The sequence below is a fragment of the Schistocerca serialis genome, chromosome 3 (assembly GCF_023864345.2).
Source record: "Schistocerca serialis cubense isolate TAMUIC-IGC-003099 chromosome 3, iqSchSeri2.2, whole genome shotgun sequence".
NCBI classification, from domain to species: Eukaryota; Metazoa; Arthropoda; class Insecta; order Orthoptera; family Acrididae; genus Schistocerca; species Schistocerca serialis.
In genome coordinates this window covers 979520326-979545442 of record NC_064640.1, presented here as the reverse complement: position 1 = coordinate 979545442, position 25117 = coordinate 979520326, and the positions used below count along the sequence as shown (strand labels likewise).

The following is a 25117-nucleotide window of genomic DNA, read 5'->3' as shown; positions in this document are numbered from 1 at the left end:
CATACCTGTAAAACACTGAAAAATCATACATTACGTCATAAAAGAAACAAGACATCAGAGGATACTGCAAGAGCATCGGAATTTTGTGAACCATATTAAAATGTGCACATTTAAAGTGCATACTTAAAGGGCACATTCATATGTCCAAATTCCTAGTGAAGTAGACCTCGACCTGATATTAAGCTTTTCAGTGTGGTTTTCGGGATGTAAATTTTCTTGGAGCACCAGTACTGTATTATATCATGTTTGGTTCTTTATTATGGCATAATGCCGTATGTGCTAGAAAATGAAAACATGCACTTGAAATGCAGCGAACAGTTGAAACTAGCCAGTACTGTGGAATTAAACATTTCGTTTCAAATACATTGACTGCCTCTGTGGAAAAGGTTAACAAAAGTCAAATTTCTTCAGCAAACAGACAAAAATAACTTCATTGTTCCACAAGGCGATTAATGCTTGACTGTCAGAAGGGTCGAAATAAAATAAAATCTGAAACTAATGACATATTTCAGCCTTCCGTAATTATGTGAATGTGTTTTAATTCACTTGATAGCCAGCCACAGATATCCGTTTTGTTTTCATTTGACATGAAAGTAAACGAAGGGGAAACAGCAAAATCACTAAATGTAAACACGGGTCACGTGGAGACTACCCATTATAACTCAGACTGCTCTGCACCTCAGCCCTGGATCTACAACATCTGCGAACTGGGTCAATACTAAAAAAAAAAAAAAAAAAAAAAATCGAATTTTCAAAATATGTTCCCTCTTGTAGCACACATCTTTCTCAAAAGTCTGAAACATATAACATATGTATTCGAGGAAATGTAAGACATATTATTTGGTCTTAAGTATGCCAAAGTGTAGTGCCACGACTCTTCATAAAGCATTTATCTACCGCATATCCAAACTATATTCGGGAGAGTGGAAACTGAAATGTCCTATGGTGCCTCTCCTGCTCCCAGTCGGCCCGTTTGACAGCCTGCCCATCTTTAAAAAAAATCTTGCAATTAATAGCGGATGAGATTATTTGTAACCGAGAGAACAAGAACTCTTCAGAAAATTTGAACTCTTTATTGCCTACTAGTTAATAACTTGCTGTTTTGTGTGACATAAAATTAAACACAGGATATATAAAACCAATACTGACAAGAGATAAGCAAGAAATTACACATTTCTTCAAACCTTAGCTCCTAGCATTTTTTTCTCTCTAATCTTGCTACAGTTTTACATGGCATGCTTTCCTTTCTGCGAAAGAATCTATTACCTCATCAAAGTTCGTCAAACATTTTGCTACATGAAAAATTGAAATATCGTTATCTAATACTGAAAAAGCTGTTAATACAAATAATACCCAAGACTGGTGTGGTTTCTCGATCTGATTACATCTATTTTGTCACTGTAGGCTAGATAAAACAAAATAGGCCTTTCTGATGTGGTAGCAATTTTGTAACACACCAAATAAACGAGACTGTTTTGGCATAAATGGCCATTTTTATTACATGACAGAATATAATCCACGAAGTACCAACATCAAATGCCTATTAGGCCTACTACAAGCAAAAAGCTTAATGTTAGGAAATAGTTTCACATTTCATTCATACGCACCAACTTCTCAAGCATAAGATCGAAAAATAGTATTAAGAAATTTTTATATAAATTTGGAATCGTCTTATTCTTCCATAATTTGTGTGATGTCCCTGTTTCTTCTCCTTCCTCATTCTATCAATCAATCTTGTCATCACCAATTCTGTAGCTATTGCTGCAACTGTGAAAATTTGTTCACCGATTAACTTCACTAACCCTGCAAGAATTGCAGGTTTAGTTATCCCACGATTATTTTCCGGTTATGCGTTATTATGTATTCGAACAACATATTTTCCGCGTTACTTCCAGAACAGAACTTATGCGGCTGCTAGCCGGGGACTGTACTACTGGTCCTTACTAGTGTAGTGATCTGGCCAAAAATTTTCTATCAAAATTTCATTTCTTGGATACACCGAGAAGATAATACGTAATCTTTCTCACCTGTTATTCCTGTCAGTCGTTTATTTCCATTCTGGTAGTCTGAATCTATGGATTTTGCTAGTAGTTATAACAATGCTGATCATATGCAAACCCAATCAACCACATAATCAGACAGCGATTGGCATTCATCCGTTCGGGTTTACTCCCTCAGCTCGTATAGCTCCGTCCCCTTTTGTCTGCGTAAAGTTTATTTCTAGATGCGAAAAGGATTCTCCTGACAGAGACATCACTTCCACTATGCATGCATTCAAAAGTCAACTTATGATTCACTCAGAAATCAACTTAAAATGTGTTCAAAAACCAACAGGAAAGCGTTTCAAAATCATATGAATAATCGATAGACAAACGTGCCCTGGATGCTAGGCGCTTTGTGAAACAAGTTTTTTTCCTCAAGAATGTGAATTTGGTGCCCCCTTTTCCCGGTAGCACCTAGCTGCTTGCTGCGACTTCTTGCACAGCCAACAGCCACATTCCTGTAGCCAGAAGTGGGAGAATCTACTAATCAAACGTGATTCAACTGACTGCGCACACGCATGAGCCCGCGCATAACTGCTAAAACAAATCGAATGTAAACAGTTGCGACTTCACGCTCATTGGAGGCAATATGTTGTTATGAAGCACTGCATAGTCCTCCTAAAGCCTTTGACACATTTTCAATTGGCAGACGCTTGCATGAGCACTGAGTGTCATTGTTGTATATGGCGCATTTCCTTTGCAATTTAAGTTATTTTTGGGTTTTTTTCTCTTGTTTATGTTTTATTGTTGAAGTATTATTCTGCAGTAATGGGATACAGTAATGTCCTTTGTTAGAGTATCGGTTCTTAACAGTCAAAATTACAAAAATTTAACTAAAGACTAAATCAATGAAAATTTCCCGGAATTCTAAAAATATCCCGGGTTTTTCCTGGTTTTCTCCCGGATGAAAAAATTCCCGGGTTTTTCCCAGATCTACCGGTTGTCCCGGTTCATATACACCCTATTCATTCATATCCCACATACATTGTATACTAAAGGCTGTTTAAAAAAAACCTGTGAGAGCTAAAGCAGCAGCCACAGAGCAGAGTATAGGTTTAGTAACCCTTATCCATAGCCCTTAACATGCATTACGAGCCTTAAATTTACATTCTCCCCACTCCTTCCATTTTCTGTATATCCAAAATGGCTACGTGTTACATGATGCTGTACATTTGCATATTAGTTTTTGTATGTGTTTCCTATGTGATATAAGTATAAACTGCAATCACTCACAGAAAGGGTGTTAAAACAGCTGCAAACAATGGCTACCCTTCTAAGCCCCAAATTTTCTTTATGATGCTCTTTTTGGTTCCACTGGCATATCTTTGAACGAACCTGTTACAGCATAAGGTCAAGCGCCGGCACGCCAGTCGGAACAAGAGAGTAGAGAAGGCTGTGAAGAAGACATTAGCCAATTGCATGCTGACCAAACCCTCTCCAGGACAATGCAACAGCAGCAGCCTCTATGCGAAGAGAACATAAGCCTTCTACAGCAGCGCCAAGACTGGTAATTGGGACAGAAGTGTCAAAGCTGATTTTTTGCTCATACATTCTATGTAGCTCAAACTTAGAATTGTTATACTGAAGAGATTTCTTATTTTGTCTGTCGCCCTTTGCTTGCAACACATCTGTTTAGCACAAAGTTAAGTATTGTATTTTTTTCCTTTTTCTAATGAAACTCATTAATACAATTTGTTTGAATGTTGTCTAGCGATCCGAGAAAGCGAGTTTCCTAATCTGCCCATAGCTGACGACTATGCAAGATTCAACAGAACCAACAGCTTCAGAGTTGGTATTATCATACTTCTCTATCCTCACATCTACATACTGTTTCTCATCCTGCACTAATCAAGAACCACTTGTATGGTTCCACCTTCTAAGCACTGTCATTTTTCTCCGCATTTGTAGGTTCTTCACAATTTGCTCTTTCTTGTACTCAATAAGTAACTCCATTCTTTACAGCATAAAATAACTAAGTAACATGTTTCTAAGAAACTCAAACTGAGTCCACGCATGACTACAACTTTTCACCATCAAGTCACTGATAAGTCAATATGGTACATGAAACAAAAGTATTCCACAGATCAAGTAATAACTTACTACAAGTTATGTGACAGATTAGGGTCATCCAAAAAGTAATGTCAGTTTTCAAGTAGCAAGGGAAGTAGTGGGGGAATACAGTATTACCGAGCGCAGTGGTGCAGTGGTTAGCACACTGGACCCACATTCAGGAGGACGACTGTTCAAACCCGCGTCCAGCCATCCTGATTTAGGTTTTCTGTGATTTCCCTTAATCGTTTCACCTAGCGAGGTGGCGCAGTGGCTAGCAAACTGGACTCGCATTCGGGAGGACAACGGTTCAATCCCACGTCCCGTCATCCTGATTTAGGCTTTCCGTGATTTCCCTAAATGCCGGGATGGTTCCTTTGAAAGGGCACGGCCGACTTCCTTCTCCGTCCTTCCTTAATCCGATGAGACCAATGACCTCACTGTCTGGCCTGCTACCGCAAACAATCCAATCCAATCCTTAATTGTTTCAGGCAAATGCCGTGATGGTGCCTCTGAAAGGGCACAGCCGATTTACTTCCACATCCTTCCCTAATCCGAGCTTGTGCTCAATCTCTAATGACCTTGCTGATGATGGAACATTAAACACCGATTTCCTCCTCCATGCTGCATAGAGATCAAATATGATGACAGAAGTGGTTGTCCATTTATAGACAGCAATAAACTGGTACATAAAATTGATGAACAAATTGGTGATATTTCAATGGTCGGTAAACTTTTTGCAATTTTCTGAGAATGTTTTGCACAAAATCATGACAAAAAAATTACACTGCCACTATTCTGAACTTACTGGGTTAAAGAATTCCTTTCTGAGAACTACAACACTTAGCAGGTTACAGATACTCTAGACTTTGTTTTTCATTATGATACGGAAGCAGAAGGTCAACCAAACTAAATCATAACTGGCGACAAGATATGGATTACCAACGCTAACAGTGAGACAAAGAAAAGTGATGTGTTGTCATACCATCTTGCCCAACGAACCAAAGAAAACATGCCAGAAAGCTTATGGCTAGCAGTTTTAGGGGTGTTAAAGGAATCCTGCATGTGGATTTTATGGAACGCAGAAGAACAATCAGTTCTGCAGCTTGCTGTGAGACATAAAGAAAATTAAGACGAGCCATAGCCATTCAAAGTAAGTAAGGTGATATCTTGGCTACCAGTTTTGCGTACTTGCATAACAATGTTTGGCCACACACTGCTAGGCAAACAGAATAATTGTTGCATCAATTCAAACGGGATGTTTTTCAACACCTGTCTTACAACACTCACTTCTTCACTCACATGCAACTTTGGTTTAGTTTCCAACACTGTGACTCCAATTAAGCAGCTCAAGATGCTGTCTTGCAATGGTTTCACTCTCAGACAGCAAAATTTTATGCAGAGTGAACTTGTCAACTTATAACGAGATTTACCAAAAGCTTGACTCTGAATGGCGGCTATGTAAAGCAGTATTACAAAGGTGAAGTTTTAAGAGTTTTGTATAATAAACTTGCTTAAACTATTCCAGTATTTTATCCATAGCCTCAGACAGTACGGGCTTGAGCAAAATTAAATCAATGTGCTATAATGTGGTGGCATATAGCCTTTTGACGTAACTAAATTGAATACATTAATTTTACATATTTAAATTTTATTATAACAGTTTAACATTGTGAGGAATAAAATAAAAAGAAAAAAAGTTGGCATCAGTAGCAATCAAACCTGGATTGACAAATTGCCAGACTGCGCAATTAGACCACTCAGCCACAATGCTGTTATGACAACAGCTTCTCAAAAATTCCTTACACTGTAACTGTAAATCTTTTAGAGAGCATTAGGCAAACTATTCTAAAAATTTGAACTGGACATCAACCAGCTTCTATTCATATAGTTTTATTTTACCTATAGCCTGAATTCACATTAACACAAGATAACTGGTCACCACTGGCCTTAAGGAGGTTACCTTACAGATAGATATCATAACTAACAATTTTAGGAACTAAGTGTGTGTCTATCAGAAATGCAGTAACTAACTACAATTAAAAACATATATGGTAGAAGGCACACATCTTTTAAACACCTACCACCACAGAAAAACCAACATTCACATTCCTTAATCTATGCACAGCTTCAAATGTTTACAATTTCCTGCATCAATTTTGGTTGTATGACTTTTTACACAAGTTTTTGTTATTTCCAACAACATATTGTATGTTAGGGCAAAATAGTCAATTGAGAGCAACAAATTTTTATCAGATAAATCTTCATGTACATTATCTGATGTTCCATACATCATTGGTTGGAATCACAATACTACCCAGTTTTGGTCACTTAGTGGAGCTCATAAATTTGTCTCATTTTTATTTTATCCAAATAACAACATAGTTCAGTATGATATCATTGATCCTTATTGGAAAACAGACAATGATGATAACGAGACAACCCTGCATCATTTAGAGAAAGTGTTGGTCGCAAGCACACAAACAAGAAAACAGAACCCCAAAAAGAACAGCAGTTTGATAGCTAATCTATGGAGCATGCGCAGCAGCAGTACCCCAACCGCTTTTTTTCCTCTCTCTCTCTCTCTCTCTCTCTCTCTCTCTCTCTCTCTCTCTCTCTCTCTCTCTCTCACACTCTCACACACACACACACACACACACACACACACACACACACACACACAGTTGATTATGTAACTACAAAAAAGGAAAAAAAATTATATGTACCTTTGTGAACTTTCGGTATAATCATCGCTGGTTGCATTTTGTAACACCATGTTTAATAAATCCAAAGCCAAGCCTTCACATGCGGCAATTGGCATTCCTATTCTCAGCCAAGATACTGCACATGATGCAGCATGCTCTTTTACTTCATTTGCATTTTGAAAACTAGCATCAGAAAGACAGTGTCTTACCACTTCCACCACTGGAACAGATTGGAAACACTTAAAATTGCATCAAGAGGAACACATTATGAGATTAAAATTGAAAATGAAATGGGAATGTTTGTTTACTTGTGAGATTTACTAGCATTATTAGCACTAAACCTGTTGATACCAACAACTAAAAACTTGATTTAGTTTTTATACAATAAAAATAAAATGTTCCCATTCCAATAAAAAGTAAAACAAGCAGATTAACTTTAAATGGAAACATTTTAGATTAGGCCTTATTGTGACTGTAATCGATATTGAATGAAACAACAAGTTTACTGTTACCAGTCCCTGTTTATTTACATCCACAACACATTTCGAAGGTTTAAACCTTCATTGTCAGGTGAACTGAATTGAAAATGAAATGGGAATGTTTGTTTACTTGTGAGATTTACTAGCATTATTAGCACTAAACCTGTTGATACCAACAACTAAAAACTTGATTTAGTTTTTATACAATAAAAATAAAATGTTCCCATTCCAATAAAAAGTAAAACAAGCAGATTAACTTTAAATGGAAACATTTTAGATTAGGCCTTATTGTGACTGTAATCGATATTGAATGAAACAACAAGTTTACTGTTACCAGTCCCTGTTTATTTACATCCACAACACATTTCGAAGGTTTAAACCTTCATTGTCAGGTGAACTGACATGTGTTAGTATGACGTGTGTGTTGTAATATGATTTTGGGGTAACTTGTGGCACTCTCTAGTGGAGAAACAAAACACTATTTCAGAACATTGTTTTGGGAGTTTTTTTGACTAAAAACTAAATGTATATCTAGCGGTGACCACTGGAGGTATTCTATTTTACTTCTCTTATTTTCAAAACCAAAATCATGTTCTGAAGTAATGTTTTGTTCTCCACAAGACAGTAACAAAAGTTATCCCAAAATCATTAAACAACACACATGTCATAATAACACGTGTAAATCCACCTGGTGGAAGTTTAAACCTTCAAAATGAGTCGTGGATATAAATAAACAGTGACTGGCAACAGTAAACTTTTGTGTCATTGAATAAAACAAGCAGTTTGCACCAATACTAAATTTATTATGAAATCAATATAAATACAAATCTTACACTAATGACTGATGCAATGGGATTCTGAAAGAGCTGGAAGAAAGAATCATGAGTATGATTGCTGATGTTAAAGTTACAATATCACACTGATGATGCACTGCCTGTTGGCTTCAGCCTAAGGATCTTCACCCAATGTTCGTTTTAACGACCCATACCAATGTTGTACTGGTGCCTGCTTTCGTGCGACACGATCAGCCCCAGTTGAACCACTCTGTCAGGAGGGTAAATATGGAGTTGGATCAGTTGCATAGGGTGACCACTCTGTCAGACATTGGATCGGTTCCTGTAGAGGCTATTGATAGGGGGGATTTCACAAGGCATGGCCTACACCTCAATAGGAAAGGGAAGGGTAAACTGGCAGGGTTGTTAGCGAAATCCATAAGGGGGGACACTAGTTCTCATGGATGTACCTCTTTTTTAGACTAATATCAGTGTCCAACGAGAAGTTCAGGCAGGCAGGTGCTAAAGAGGTCTAAAACTCACAAGATTCTCACATCAGGAAAGTAAATACTAATGTTACCATATTTAACCAAAATATTGGTGGATTAAAGAAAAAAGCAGATTCTCACAAAAGTAAAGTAAAAAATAATGTTACCATTTTTCACCAAAATATTCTGGGATTGAAGAATAAAGTAAATGAGGTCCTGGTTTATTTAGATGACATTGAATCTAATAATGTAACAGATATACTATGCCTGTCTAAGCATCACATTGTGTCTGATATGGAAAAGGTAAACATCAGTGGTTATAAACTAGCTGCATATATGAGTAGAGAGAATAAGGTGAGAGGAGGAGTTGCCATGTACGTCAAAAGTTATCACTCTGTAAAAAGCTTACATACAAAAAAGTTTTGTCTAGAACAACATACAGATGCATGTGCCTGTCAACTTAATCTGAAGGAGGGCTCTCTTATAATTGTAACAGTATATGGGTCCCCTTCAGGAAACTTTCATTTATTCCTGGAAAACTTGGATGCCTTGTTGTGCTATCTGTCAGACAGGGGAAAGCAAATTATTATTTGTGGGGACTTCAATGTTGATTCACTGAAAGAGTGTAATAGGAAGAATGGCGTGGAAGTCTTGCTCGGTTCTTTCAATCTGACATCTGTCATCAATTTTCCTACTCGGGTGGTAGAGGACAGCAGCACATTGATAGATGACACTTTTATAGGCCAAGATATGTGTAAAAACATAAATTCTTGTCCTGTTGAGAATGGCCTTTCTGATCATGGTGCTCAGCTAGTTACAGTATATAACATAGTTCCATTCAGTTATTCAAAACTACCCTCCAAAGTTGTGCATTCAATTAATGACTCAACAATTAGAAATTTCAGGGAAAATCTTCAGCAGTTATACTGGGATGAGGTGTACAAGGAACCCGATGCTAATTTAAAATATAACTTATTTCATGATACACTTGTAAGAGAATTTGAAAACTGTTTCCCCAAGAAAGTAGTTAAATCTAATTATAAGAAACCACGCAAAAAACCTTAGCTTACTAAAGGAATAAAAATATCTTGTAGCCACAAAAGGGAACTGTATCTAACAACAAGAAAGAGTAATGACCCTGAAAAAGCCAAATATTATAAAAACTACTGTGCTACATTAAGGAAGGTTATTAAAAAGTCCAGAAGCATGTGCATCATGTCTGAGATTAATACCTCTGATAACAAAATCAAAACAATTTGGAATATTATTACAAGGGAGACAGGGCAACAAAGAGTACAGGACGACGGCATTACCATCAAAGCAAATGGAAACTTGACAAACAACAAGCCAGAAGTCGAAAACATTTTGAATAATCATTTTTTAAATATTATAGAGAAAATAGGATCTAAATGTTCATTAGAAGAAGCAAGGCAGTTAATGGAAGAGGTCTTACCCACACCATTTCCACTCACCTCTCCTTCTGAAATTAGGAAGATAATAAACTCTCTCAATAATAAAAGCTCACATGGAATTGATGGCATTTCCAGCAGGATAATAAAATCTTGTTCCCAAGAGCTGTTTTAGACTAATATCAGTGTCCAATGAGAAGTTCAGGCAGGCAGGTGCTAAAGAGGACCAAAACTCACAAGATTCTCACATCAGGAAAGTAAATAATAATGTTACCATATTTAACCAAAATATTGGTGGATTAAAGAAAAAGTAGATTCTCACAAAAGTCACATATGTAATAGCTCTCTGAAGCAGGGTATTTTCCCAGATAGACTGAAGTATGCCACTGTTAAGCCACTGCATAAAAACGGGGATATGTCTGATGTCAACAACTACCGTCCAATCTCTCTTCTGACTGCATTATCCAAAATTCTTGAAAAAGTAATGTATTGTATAGTAGCTTCACACCTTTGCAAAAATAAAGTTTTAACAAAATGTCAGTTTGGTTTCCAGAAAGATTTTTCAATGAAAAATGCTATATATACTTTCACTAATGAAATATTAAATGCTCTGAGTAACCGGAAGTCACGTGTTGGGATTTTTTGTGATCTCTCAAAGGCTTTTGATTGTGTAAATCATGGAATACTTCCAGATAAGCTCAAGTACTGTGGTATGAATGGGACAGCGCTCAAATTGTTTAAATCATACCTAACTGGAAGAGTGCAGAAAGTTGAAATAAGCAGTTCACGTAATATGCAAAAAACTGGTGATTTCTCAAGCTGAGGAACAATCAAGAATGGGGTGCCGCAAGTTTCGGTCTTGGGTCCTCTGCTGTTCTTAATATATATTAATGACTTGCCATTCTATATTCACGAAGATGCAAAGCTGGTACTTTTTGCCGATGATACAAGTATAGCTAGCACATGCAACAGACAAGAATTAACTGGGGAAGTTGTAAACAATGTTTTTCAGAAAATCATTAAGTGGTTCTCTGCAAATTGGCTCTCATTAAACTTTGACAAAACAAAGTACATACAGTTCCACACAGTAAATGGAATGACACCATTAAAAAATATAGACTTTGATCAGAAATTGGTAGCAAAGGTAGAATATTAAAAATTTCTAGGTGTATGCATTGATGAGAGGTTGAACTGGAAAAAACACACTGAAGATCTGCTGAAACATTTGAGTTCAGCTACTTATGCTAATAGGGTCATTGCAAATTTTGGCGATATACATCTCAGTAAATTAGCTTACCACGCCTATTTTCATTCTCTGCTTTCGTGTGGCATCATATTCTGGGGTAACTCACCATTGAGTAAAAGAGTGTTCATTGCACGAAAGAGTGTAATCAGAATAATTGCTGGAGCTCATCCAAGATCATCCTGCAGACACTTATTTAAAGGGCTAGAGGTCTTCACTGTAACCTCATACTATATATATTCACTTATGAAATTTGTTATAAACAATCTGAACGAATTCAAAAGTACATGGCTAAAACACTAGGAGAAAGGATGATCTTCACTACACAAGGTTAAATCTAACTTTGGCTCAGAATGGGGTAAATTATGCTGCCACGAAAGTCTTTGGTCACTCCTCTAATAGCATCAAAAGTCTGACAGATAGCCATATAGCATTTAAAAGGAAATTAAAAGAATTTCTTAGTGGCAAACTCCTTCTACTCATTAGACAAATTTTTGGATATAGTAAGTGGGTAATTTTCACAGCCCCCACAAAAAAATAAAGAAATAAAATAAAAAAAATAAAAAAATTAAGTGTCATGTAATATTTTGTGTAATTTGTATAGACACCTTTTATTAACCTGACACATTCCACATCATTACAAAGTGTCGTATTCATGATCTATGTAACAAGTACTGATCTGATCTGATCTGATCTGATCTGATCTAATCTAATCAATCTAATCTAATCTAACAGTTTCCTGAAGTTTTTCCAACACAAGTGGCCAGCATTGTCATACGTTCACCCTCCATTGCTAGTAGTGAACTGGAGTCAAGCCCATGGCCGGAGGTCATATGTACTTTTCACCCCAACATCTGAGGTCTTTTCCCTGTTCATTACCACTGTATTTCTCCCCTTAATACTTGCAACAGTTGATCACTGCAGCACAGGAATCCACGATCCATTAACACTGAGGCTTTCTGTAGTAACCACAACCAACAGCGGGAACACCTTGGGCAGCGGATCGGAGCCGCCAGGCGGGGAAGCCACCGGCAGTGGAGCATGCACCACCGGGTAAACACAGGACGAGTCGGACGACAGACCAACGACAACTGACAACAACTGACCACGACCGACTATGAGCGACACAACAAGGAAGAGATAAACAATGGAGGTTTGTGGAAACCACAACACCAAACACCAAACGTAAATCCACGCGGAACCAGAGCCAGGCAAATGTCAACAACGAGCAACGACCAGAACGAGTTCAAGTTCCATTGGTTGACAATACTGTTTGCATTCCAGTCACGATTTTTCACTATCAAATGAATTTAGTGTCTGAACTAATCTGTTTTATATGCTACACTGTTTAACAAGGATTCCGACAGTAGGTTTAATTCGCTCATTACTGGTGACCAGATGCACTTGAATCTTCTCTGACTCAGACTGTAGACTTGCGTAAATACCCGGTGGTTATAATTAAACCTTTCCTATTTAACATGTTTTAACATTAATGTCAAGGACATGGGGAAGAGAAATCATGCAGAATCAACCCAACTGAAACACTTTTAATGTGCTACTAAAGTACATCATACCATTACATAGTGGTACAAAAGGGGTTCAATATGGCACACATCAGTGTCCTGAAGAGACTGAAAGCACAGGGTTGCTTTCTGCACAGCAGAACAAAGCATGTCCATAGGTATGCTGGCTTCCTCTCTTGGTAATGCTGCACTTTAGATCAGCGCATGTGAATGCCCCCTTGGTAAACCCTGTCCTTCAGGTAGCCCCACAACCAGAAATCACAGGGAGTGAGATCAGGTGAATGAACCAACCAAGCATTTGGAAACAATCAGCTGATAATTCGATCGTTTCCAAATGTGTTTTGGAGAAGCAAGTGGAACTTCACGAGCGATGTGCAGTGGGCCCCATCTTACATAAAAACTGTTGAGTTCAATGCATCTCTCTCCTGCAGGACGGGTATGACATGCTGGCAAAACATATCGCAGTAATGCTGACCAGTCACACTGCACGTCTTTGGTCCTTGAGTGCTAACCTGTTCAAAAAGAATAGGCCAATGATCAATACAGCTGTGAAGCCACACCATACGGTGACACATTCACCATACAGAGGAACTTCATGCACAATGACTGGAGGTGAAGATCCCCACACTCGGCAATTCTGTATGTTAACCTCATCCATCAGAGAAAAACGAGCTTCGTCTGTCCATAGGATGGTTCAGAGCCAGCCCTCGTCAACTTCAATCCTTGAGAGAAAGCGGAGAGCAAAGTCAACACCATGTCGTGCGTACTGTGGTGCAAGCTGCTGTACAATATGGATCTCGTACAGATACCATTTGAAAATGGTTCGAAGCACCTTCCTTACAGTGGACCACAGAATGTTCAACAGTCATAACACAGCATGTACACTACCTGATGATCCTGAATTGTGCACAGAATTGTCTGCCATAGAAGCAGTGATTTCACCAACCACCTGTGGTGCAATCGGTTGTTGGCCTCTTCCTGGAGTGACCCCCAATTCTCCAGTTGATTCAAACATCTTCATCATGCTCAACACAGCAGGTGGAGAAAGAGGACCCTTCCATAATTCTTTCAGCCAGCGATATTTTCGAAGTGCAGCTGCAGCATTACTGTTGTTTTGATAATAGAGCTTCACCAATAATGCCCTACTCCTTTTGTCCAAGCTCATGTTGACACATCAACAAATGCACTGCAACTGGTCAGGTGTGTGAGACTATGAATCACGATGACTGACCACGGCACCTGGTAGTCGTAGTTGGAGCTGGATGATGGTGCTGTGATGCATAGAAATCATCCACCCTATACTCTGGACATTAATGCTACAAAGTTTGGTACTTGAACGGTAATTAGTTTCCACGTTACTATGTGTTAAATTTTGGAAAGTTTAATTACAACCACCCGGTACTTTGAACAACAAAATTTACAAACTATCGAAGGAGTCATGAAAAAACTGATAACATTCCCCAAAATATTTTCTGACACGATACAGGTGGAATATGACTATTGTACAACACTATAAATTGATAAAAGAAATGAATGAGTCAGTCCCACACATTCTAAGTACAATAAAACTATACATAAATTTACCCACTTTAGTAAGCTACAAGAATACTCAAGTTCTGTCCAGTAATCATGTGCAAACACTGGTGATGACACACACACACACACACACACACACACACACACACACACACAGAGGCTAATCTATTCATCAACATATTCCTTAACAAAAAAAAAAAAGAGGGCAAGGTAATTATGACTTATCTATGGAGGGTGTGCCCTGATATGTGGCTATTATTTCACAGCAAAGATAATACCTGAACAAAGTACTGATAGCCAAATGAACAAACCTCTATGAACACTATCACGAAGACATGCCAGTACAGCTCCTTTCTGTTGGGCACCAATACGAGAATTATTCAGCTGCAAAAGAGCACAACAAAATTCAGTTTCTCTGTATACAAAGACAAAATATGTATTATAAAGTGATCTCATACCTCACCAAGAAAACTTAATTAATGGTCTTCATCTGAAACGTTACACTCTCCTCCTTAAACATAGTTCCCAAATTCTAACTTTAAAATTGCAGTGTTGAGGTGAGCTCTTATTATTTAACTTTTTTTTTAAGAATCTAAATGAGAAAGGTAGCTGCACCAGAGATAAAAGTGATTACTAAATTCCACGAAAAATTACTCAGTAGCAAGATCACACCATTACAAATTTTCCTATTTTAATGTTAAACATATATTCAAAACATCAAGGAGCATTTTAAATATTCTTAATACAGTTTGTTGCTGTGAATGAATCTAAATGCCGTGTTATTAATAACTGAAATGATCAATATGCTGACTCTATCACAATTCAGGATTCATTTTACTCCCATGTTCGTGGAGTTGCATAATCAGTGTATACAAGTGTTAATGAGTATTACTGTTTTACCTATCAGCTAATAACATCACATCTGTTTTACTACATGCATCCATTTATTGATTTAAGTAATTAGCGCCTACCACTCTCTCCCTCTAACTGGAACGAATAAAGTAAGAACTGGTCCAGTACTCAAAGGTACCAAAAATCTAGAGAAATATAGAAAAAAAATGAAACACAGGTAGTATATACAATGTAAAATGCAAGATATTTATCCAGTGCATCATGCAAAAATAATTGTGAAATCCACATAATTAAATATTTCTGCTGACGTACTTCATCTGGTAGCATGGTAAGAATTTCCATCAGAATCCAAGCTGTTCGTTCGGCTGGGACAGTTGTGGAAGGTGTCAGAAATGTCTGTATAAGTTCATTGATGGGATTGGGCCAATGCTCAGGCGTAACATTAATAATGTAAGCAGACAGCTGTAACAAGTAATTACATTAATGAATTTCTATAACACTGTACTTAAATAAAGATGCTGCATAAATGTAAAGAAACACTAGTAACACAATATTTTTAACACTTACAGCTGCACAAAGCTTACTGAGAACTATTTTTGGACCACTGCAATGAGACGCAATGGAACCTAAAATCTGGTTCCTCAGAGGAGTATACTGATCAATAGGAATTTCATGCCACCACTTCACTATCTTCGAATGCAATGTAATAGCACCAAAAAACTGCACTTCCGTTAGCTGTAAAATGAAAATTAAATGTCTTAAAAACAACAATCACAATTTTTTGAAAGCAAAGGCAAAGTGAAAAAGTTAGTCATTTATTCTGAAAATACTTCTAAAGAACTAAATTACTTTGTATATTATTCATCACCTAATATAATGGATAGAGTAAGTGTAATGTTTATGAAATACACGTTTCTGGGTGTAGCTTGTACAAAATGTATTCTTCTTGTGCTTCACGCACAGCTTTCGGTAATAACAAAAGATAGTGGTGAAATACACAGGACATGGCAGCTCATTTAATATGAGTAATTTCCACAGTATTTTTTTTTTCTTCATAATAAGGAACTTGTACCCCCATGAACCATGGACCAAGCTGCTAGTGGGGTGGCTTGCGTGCCTCAGCGATACAAATCTTCATACCGTAGGTGCAATCACAATGGAGGGGTATCTGTTGAGAAGCCAGACAAACATGTAGTACCTGAAGGGGAGCAGCAGCATTTTCAGTAGTTGCAGGAGCAATGTGGGTGACTGACTGATCTGGCCTCAAAACATCAACCAAACTGGCCTTGCTGTGGTAGTACTGTAAACAGCTCAAAGAAAATGGAAACTACAGCTGTAATCTTTTCCCTAAGAGCATGCAGCTCCACTCTGTGAGTTAATGATGATGGCATCCTGTTGGGTAAAATATCTCGAAGGTAAAATTGTCACCCATTCGGATTTCCGGGTGGGGACTACTCAGAAGGACGTCACCATCAGCAGGAGCAGGTACATTAGAAAATTTAAAAAGGGAAATGGATAGGTTGAAGTTAGATATAAGGGGAATTAATGAAGTTGGTAGCAGGAGGAACAGGACTTCTCGTCACGTGAGTACAGAGTTATAAATACAAAATCAAAGAAGGGCAATGCAGAAGTAGTTATAATAATGAATAAGATAACAGGAATGTGAGTAAGATACTGTGAACAGCATAAAGAACCTATCATCGTAGTCAAGACAGACACTACACCCACACCCACCATAGTAGTACTGGTTAATATGCCAATTAGCTCCACAGATGATGATAAGACTGAAGAAATGTATGATAAGATAAAAGAAATTATTGAGATAGTTAAGGATACAGGGTACTTATAAATGGTGGAAAAATCAAAATTCTTTATAGCTTTATAAAATTCAATAGTCTTTCCTGATTACATTGATATATACATTATAGGGTTTCAAATGAAAAATGACCTATATACACCAAATTTTAAAGTTACGGTCATCTATGCCACCACGCCCCCTTTATTTCTGTTACAGAAACCAGTATTATTTCGAAAAGAGCTGTGAACTATCTGTTTCCAGTGATTATACATATGATACATTGTATATGTTGGTACCAATGCAGGTTTCTAGTATCTGTAAACGATTATCTTTGCTAGTATTTACTTTTGTTTTGCTGAAGCAGTTTGTTCACGTGTTACTGAATGTTTGTTGCCCAAAACCTACATATATTTGTGGAATAACATATCCTTTAGTGTGCAATAAATATGAACTAAGAAATTAAATAAAATGAATTTCTGTGGTAACCAGTTCACAAACAAAGCAAGCCACACTGTTGAAAGTAACCGACGTATCAGTTCTTCAGGGAACATACTCCCACATGACGATTCAAATTTTTGCGTTAACAACGACACTGTTTGTAGCGGATTAGTTGTTGTTGATGTGGGCACCTTATCTTCTTTGATAAAGGAAGTGGCAAAATGTAAACAATGTGATGGTGTAGGAAACAAATTAGCAGGAAGGGTTTGGCATCAAAATTGGTTGTTTTTTGTAGATCCTGCGATAAATCTATCTCGAAAATGACTTTGAACATTGTGCATAATTCATATGATGTGAATTTGAAGTTAGTGAATGCAATCTGTGCAATAGGAAAAGGAAAAAAGGCTGCTCAAACATTTTGTGGTTTGATGGACCTTCCTCCTCCTACCAGTAGGCTCAGAAAGTACATAAAAATACTTTTAGGTGCCTTGACAGTTGTGTCTAAAGCATCTATGAAACGTGCAGTAGAAGAAACTGTAAATAAACCAGGGACATTGCTGTTGCACTTGATCGGACATGGCAACATCGAGGACATCGTTGCTTGAATGGTGTTATAAGTGCTACTTCTCTGGAGAATGGAAAAGTTGTTGATGTTGAGTGCTTATCTAAGTACTGCCACACCTGCCATGGTAACACTGAAGGACATATTGAACATCAGTGTTCTAAGAATTATGATGGTTACAGTGGAGGTATGAAGTGTGATGGAGCTCTAAAACTATTTCACAGAGGTCGGTGCCCATTTATAACATTAGATATACAAAGTACCCAGGCGATGGGGACTCTAAAGCCTTCAATAAAATTAATGGGTTCAATGTTTATGGTGATACCTTGGTCACAAAACTTGAGTGTTGTGGACATGTGCAAAAGAGGATGGGTGCTAGATTGAGGAAGCTTCATTCGCAGTTTCCCGCAAGTTGTGTTTTTCACAATTCAGGTACAAATATTTCCTAAAGTTTATAAAGCATTGCTCTAATTTTTTTCTGTAACTTGCAATAGTCCATACTTATGTAGAAGACCTAAGCTTTATTGCAGAATCAGCTAAATTATAGAAAAAATAACATTTTGTAAGGGAAAAAACTATAAAAACTATGATGAAAGACGTGATATTTTTTATCCTTGTAATATACATACTAGGCGGAATTAAATAGGTCTAGTGCCTCGGCCATCATGTAATGGATATCTGGTAAAAATTTGGTCTCCTTCAAATTTATAACATTGGATTAAATGGTACATCAATCTGAGGAAGCATTACGGAAAAAAAATTGCATCAATTTCTTTGTAATTTTTTTTTAATAAGCCTAAACAGGTTCAAAAATATTCAAAACACTTCTAATTTGTTTAGAAAGTGTGCTGCAATACCTGATATCAACAAAAAAATCTGTAAAACATATACATTATAAACAGTACCTGAAAGAAATAGGTGTTGATTTGTACATAATATTGAGCTGGAAAAGCACCTTGTATCCTTAGTGAAGATAAAAGTTTAATAGTTGTAGGGGACAGGAATTTGATGCTAGGAAACAGAAGAGAAAGGGAAAAAGTAGGCAAACAAGGACTGGGGGAAAGGAATGAAAGAGGAAGTCACCTGGCAGAACTTTGCACAGAGCACAATTTAATCATGGCTAATACTTCATTTAAGAATCGTGAAAGAAGGACCTGTAGCAGAGCTGGAGACACCAGAAGGGTTCAGACTGATTATAAAACAGTAAGACAGAGATTTTGGAACTAGATTTTAAACTGTAAGGCATTTCCAGGGGCAGATGTGAACTCTGATCACAATTTATTGGTTTTGAACTGTAGCTTAAAACCGAATAAATTGCAAAAAGTTGGGAAATTAAGGAACTGGGACATGGATAAGTTGAAAGAGCCAGAGGTTGTTGAAAGTTTTAGAGGGAGCATTAGGCAGTAATTGACTACAACAGGGGAAAGGATTTTACAGTACAAGAAGAATGGGTAGCTTTGGGAAATGGAATACTGAAGGCAGTAAAGGAGCAAATAGGTAAAAAGACAAAGCCTAGGAGAAATGCTTAGATTACACAGTAGATACTGAATTAACTGATGAAAGGATAAAATATCTGACAGGAAAATGGCTAAGCAGGACCGACTAGAGGACAAATGTAAGGATTTAGAAGCATATTTCACTAGGGGAAAGATAGATACCACCTACAGGAAAACGAAAGTAGCCTTTGGAAAAAAAGAGAAGCAGCTGTACGCATATCACAAGCCCAGATGGAAAACCAGTATATGCAGGCAAGGGAAATTTGAAATGTGGAAAGGTCTATACATGAGAAAAGTTGAAGGCAATATTACAGAAAGGGTAGAAGATGCAGATGAAGATGAAATGGGATGTATGATACAGCAAGAACAATTTGACCGAGCAGCACTGAAAGATCCAAGTCGAAACAAGGGCCCAGAAGTAGACAACATTCTGTCAGAGACTGATAGCCTTGGGAGAGCCACCCATGACAAAACTCTTCCATCTGGTATGTGAGATACACCAGATAAGCAAAATACTTCAGATTTCAAGAAGAATGTAATAATTCCATTTCCAAAGACAGAGGGTGCTGACAGTTGTGAATATTATTGAATTATCAGTTTAATAGGTCATGGTTGCAAAATACTAAAATGAATTCTTTACAGAAGAATGGAAAAACTGGTAGAAGCCAACCTTGGGGAAGATCAGTTCGGATTCCAGAGAAATGTAGGAACATGCAAGGTAATACTCACCCGATGACTTGTCTTAGAGGATAGGTTTAGGAAAGGAAAACCCACATTTATAGCATTTGTAGGCTTAGAGAACTCTCTTGACAGTGTTGACTGGAATACTCTCTTTGAAACTCTGAAGGTAGTAGGGGCAGAATACAGGGAGTGAAAGATTACTTACAACTTGTACAGAAACCAGATGGCAGTTATAAGAGTCGAGGGGCAGGAAAGAGAAGCAGTGGTTGAGAAGGAAGTGAGATAGGGTTGTGGCCTATCCCCGAAGTTATTCAATCTGTACACTGAGCAAGCTGTAAAGGAAACCAAATAAAAATTTGGAGTAGGAATTAACGTTCAGGGAGAAGAAATAAAAAGTTTGAAGTTCGCCAATGGCATTGAAATTCTGTCACAGGCAGCAAAGAACTTGGAAGAGCAGTTGAACAGAATGGACAGTGTCTTGAAAGGAGGATATAAGATGAACATCAACAAAAGCAAAATAAGGATAAAGGAATGTAATCAAATTAAATCAGGTGATCCTGAGGGAATTAGATTATTAAATGAGACACAAAGTAGTAGATGAGTTTTGCTACTTGGGCAGCGAAATAAATGATGATGGGCGAAATATAGACGGTATACAACGTAGATTGGCAATGCCCAGAAAAGTGTTTCTGAAGAAGAGAAATTTGTTAACCACAAACATAGATTTGTGTGTTAGTAAGTCTTTTCTGAATATATTTGTCTGGGGTGTAGCCACGGACAGAAGTGAAACGTGGATGACAAACAGTTGAGAGAAAAAGAGAACAGAGGCTTTTCAACCGTGGTGCTAGGGAAGAATGTTGAAGATTAGATGGGTAGATCACATAACAAATGATGAGTTACTGAATAGAGTTGGGGAGACAAGAAATTTGAGGCAAAACTTGACTAAAAGAATGGATTGGTTGATCGGATACATACTGAGACATCAAAGGAACACCAATTTAGTTTTGCAGGGCATTGTGTGTGTGTGTGTGTGTGTGTGTGTGTGTGTGTGTGTGGGGCGGGGGGGGGGGGGGGGTAAAAATCGTAGAGGGAGACCAAGAGATGAATATGATAAACAGATTAAGAAAGATGTAGGTTGCAGTACTTACACAGAGATGAAGAGGCTTGCACAGAATATAGTAGCATGGAGAGCTGTGCCAAACCAGTCAACAACAATAAGGAACTTTTAAGACATTGAGTACTATGTGCTCTTTTGTTCTGAGGTTTTATGTATATAGACTAAACAGGTGTGTGCAAATTTGTCCAAGGCTGGGAATCGAACCCAGATCTCCTGCTTACTAGGCACGTGCGTTAGCTAAAAAGCCACCTTGGCACAGCAGTTCATACAATGCACATATTACCCTGGCACACCTCCCTCCTTGATCCCAATTCTCACTGCCAACCCATAAATTCAACCTTACACATGAACAGAACTGCCGAGGCTCTCCACGTTCTGGAACAGCATCTCAGTATCGAACATAAATGGGAGATGAAGCCTGAAACCCAGGTGCAAATGAAATAACACAATTTCAGAGACTTTAATGGTCTCATAAAGATATGATTTCATGTATTCTATTCCAGAACACGGAGAGCCTCAGCAATTCTGTTCGTTTGTAAGGCAGAACTGGGGCAGCAGTGAGAATTTGGATTGAGGATGAAAGTGTGCCAGGCTAAGCCGTGCAGTTGTGTGAACCACTGTGCCAAGGTGGCTTAGTGGCTAATGCACCTGCCTAGTAACCAGGACACCCAGGTTCAATTCTCAGCCTTCGTACAAATTTTCACTCACTGCTTCAGTCTATATACACAAAATCAAATCTGCACGAGACCAGTAAAGTCTCTGAAATCATGCCACTCTATCTGTATAAATATTTCATGAAATTTCGAAAACTGAGAGCAACATCCCTTATTTTTAGGGAGATAAAAGCAATTAAACTCAATGCACACTGCCTTTCCAAAAGGGATCTTGAAAACATAGTATTTGGACTCTTTCTCTAACTTGTTAATCACCATTCAAAGCTGAAAAGTAATGATAATTTTACAGCCCCTTTTCAGAAAGAGTTGCCAAATGTTTAAAAAAGAATAACACAAATGCTGCATTTTTTATCCTGCAGAATGTTGGTGCCAAATAGACTAAAGACTGTTCTCAAAAGTACATTGGGCAAATAAGCACAGGTTTTGAAATTCACTTTAAAGAACATCTCAATGTGAGCAGTTTAAAATCTGCACTAACACCTCACTTATGTGATAATCAACATTCTATTTCAGATCTTCACAATAAAGAGAGAAGGGGAGGTGTTTGAAATGTGCTTGAGGATAAAGTCCATAAGACAGTCCCCTGATAATACTCTCAATAACCAAATGGAATTAAGGTACCAAGCTTTATTGACCAACTTTGACTATTTGAATTTTTGTAGTAAGGGTTCTCAACATCTAACTAGTCGGTTAGCTTATTACAGCTTTTTTTCTGTTAATATTCACGTTTACTCAGACTGCCGGTCCACGTGTAGGTCGTCTCATCCATTTATTGTATACACCATTTTAATGATTCAGAAATAAGTAGTTCATCTTAGAAACATTATTATATTAGTATTATTCTGGTTCAATTTTATGTAATACAGGGAGCTGAGTCTGATAGTTTGCACGGTGACCACAATTCCTCAGCAAAGCACTAGTAGCGCACTTTTTTTATCTTCTGTGTTGCCCGTGTTACTTCAATTTCCTTAACCGTGTCAGTATATGGATGGCAGCCACTGCACACACTTCGACAACACACTGCACGCTTGTAGCTCGTGTTGTCAATTGCTGTGTTGGTAACAAAACACAAGTAAGCATGTCAGCTTTCGGTAAGTTTGAACATCAGCATAAGCTTCTTCCTTTCCATTTTTTGTGGCCCCCGAAACAGTTAAAATAATTTTCAGTATATTTCAATATATTAATTTCATTAGTTTTCATCCCTAGATTTATTTTATTCTTCACACTTCAGGACCCAGTACTTCCCAGGATAACATTTATGAGGGGCATTGTCTGTTTCTTGAAATACGCCAACAGGATCATATTTTAATCGGTAAAGTGATGACAGTTCATCATTTTGATACAAGTAAGTCCCATTTATGGCAGGTATTCCACGTTACATGGAGATGGCCCCATCTCTTTTTCATTTCAGTTATTGTTTCACTGTTTTTTAAACAAAGATCAGTTTCTGATCCCTAGTTCTGTTCTTTAATTTTTTAGACATGACAGACATCATTGATGATGGTTTTCATCAACTGAGGAGAGCTGATAACTTTGCTAGCCATGCCAACTGTTACTCTGTGGCATTCTGTAACTACTCCTTATATTAAACGACACTGCATTTGTAAGTACCCTTCTTTTGGTATGAAATTATAAACTTTGTTTATTAAATATGTACAGGCTCGTTCTTTGTGAGACATACCTGGTTTCCCAACTAGATTAAAACTGTGTGCCGGACCGAGATGAAAGGCAAAGGTCCCGAGTTCGAGTCTCGGTCAGGCACACAGTTTTAATCTGCCAGGAAGTTTCATATCAGCACACACTCCACTGTAGAGTGAAAATTTCATTCTAGAAACAACCCCAAGGCTGTAGCTAAGCCATGTCTCCGCGATATCCTTTCTTCCAGGAGTGCTAGTTCTGCAAGGTTCGCAGGAGAGCTTCTGTGAAGTTTGGAAGGTAGGAGACGAGGTACTGGCGGAATTAAAGCTGTGAGGACGGGGCGTGAGTCATGCTTGGGTAGCTCAGTTGGTAGAGCACTTGCCTTCGAAAGGCAAAGGTCCCGAGTTCGAGTCTCGGTCCGGCACACAGTTTTAATCTGCCAGGAAGTTTCATATCAGCGCACACTCCGCTGTAGAGTGAAAATTTCATTCTCCAAACACAATCTTATTCACAATTTTACAGCTGTCAGTGTAAAAGATGGCTGCACCCTGAAACCCCTGGAGAACTCAAAATAACAGATGCCAAAAGGTCATGGGATGACTAACACTTGGAGGACCTTGAAATAAATAAGACCTAATTTGTGGCTTTGGCACCAACCAAGGACTGTGCATGAGAAAATACATGAAGCACATTCCAGAGAGGACAGGTGGAGATCCCGGCAGAGGGCTTCAAGGCACATTGCAACTGGTAATCTCATCTGACAGTGGGTATCAGGAGGTCAACAACCCTCATATGCAAGAAGGATGGGATATGGTGGATGATCAGGGAAATGAAAAATGGCAACTACATAAGAGACCAACAGTTGGTACTGTTGGAACTGAAGAGGCAAGATCCCCACTTCAGCAAGGACTAGACCGGAAGGCACGACTGTCCAGACAAACTTGACTGTGATGGACTGGCTCGAATAATTTCAAAGCCGAAGGTGCCGCAGGGTCATGAATCTGCCAATAATAGTCCAGCAGGGATGACATCACAGCCAGGTAAATGCAGAGGAGAGTAGCACAATCCACATGCCAAGAGGTGTGGGCAAGGAAGCAGAGAGTATTAACCTTCTGCATGCAATTAGTCTTTAGTTGACGAGTTGAGGACTATGGGGCAACCAAGTCAGCTTTTCATAAAGGAGGCCCAAACAACAGAACTGTGGAACAACTTCCAAAAGCCAAGTGTAATGCCCAGAGGAAGAAGAGATTTTCGAAGCACTGAGGACAACTCACTGGTAAGTTTCCACTGAAGAGGTCACGACAAGTAGTACTCTACTGCAGAGAAAGATTATGAGTGTTTGATCACTACTACGACACAGAAAGTCAACCATCACAACAGTCTTATCCACATTAGTCAACTGCACACAATAATAGTCACCATACGGTATGCAGTCCATCACCGTATCCTGAATGAGGTAACTCCCCAACAACCTGTAGCCATTCGTCATCACCACGCAGATGTGTGTATTAACATGTGGTCAAGGGAGGCTGTTTAATAAAGTGGAGGGCTCTGTTAATGAGAATCAGCTTGGCTGAAAAACGCTCCGTGTTCCTGGCTATGAATGGTGATCCT

General features: G+C 38.2%; 1 protein-coding gene and 1 non-coding gene across 2 annotated transcripts in view; one reads left to right on the top strand and one right to left on the bottom strand.

The window, feature by feature from the left end:
* The window catches only part of LOC126471421 (importin-13), a 194382-nt gene that overhangs the window by 158933 nt on the left and 10332 nt on the right, over positions 1-25117 (bottom strand). Inside the window, exons 2-5 of the mRNA XM_050099560.1 lie at positions 15667-15834; positions 15412-15561; positions 14559-14631; positions 6818-7016 (exon numbers count right to left, since the gene is read on the bottom strand). Coding sequence (XP_049955517.1) covers positions 6818-7016; positions 14559-14631; positions 15412-15561; positions 15667-15834 — 590 coding nt within the window. The remainder of the gene's footprint in view (positions 1-6817; positions 7017-14558; positions 14632-15411; positions 15562-15666; positions 15835-25117) is intronic.
* On the top strand, positions 23854-23928 carry Trnas-cga (transfer RNA serine (anticodon CGA)). The gene has a single exon. It is a non-coding gene; the product is annotated as a tRNA-Ser (tRNA).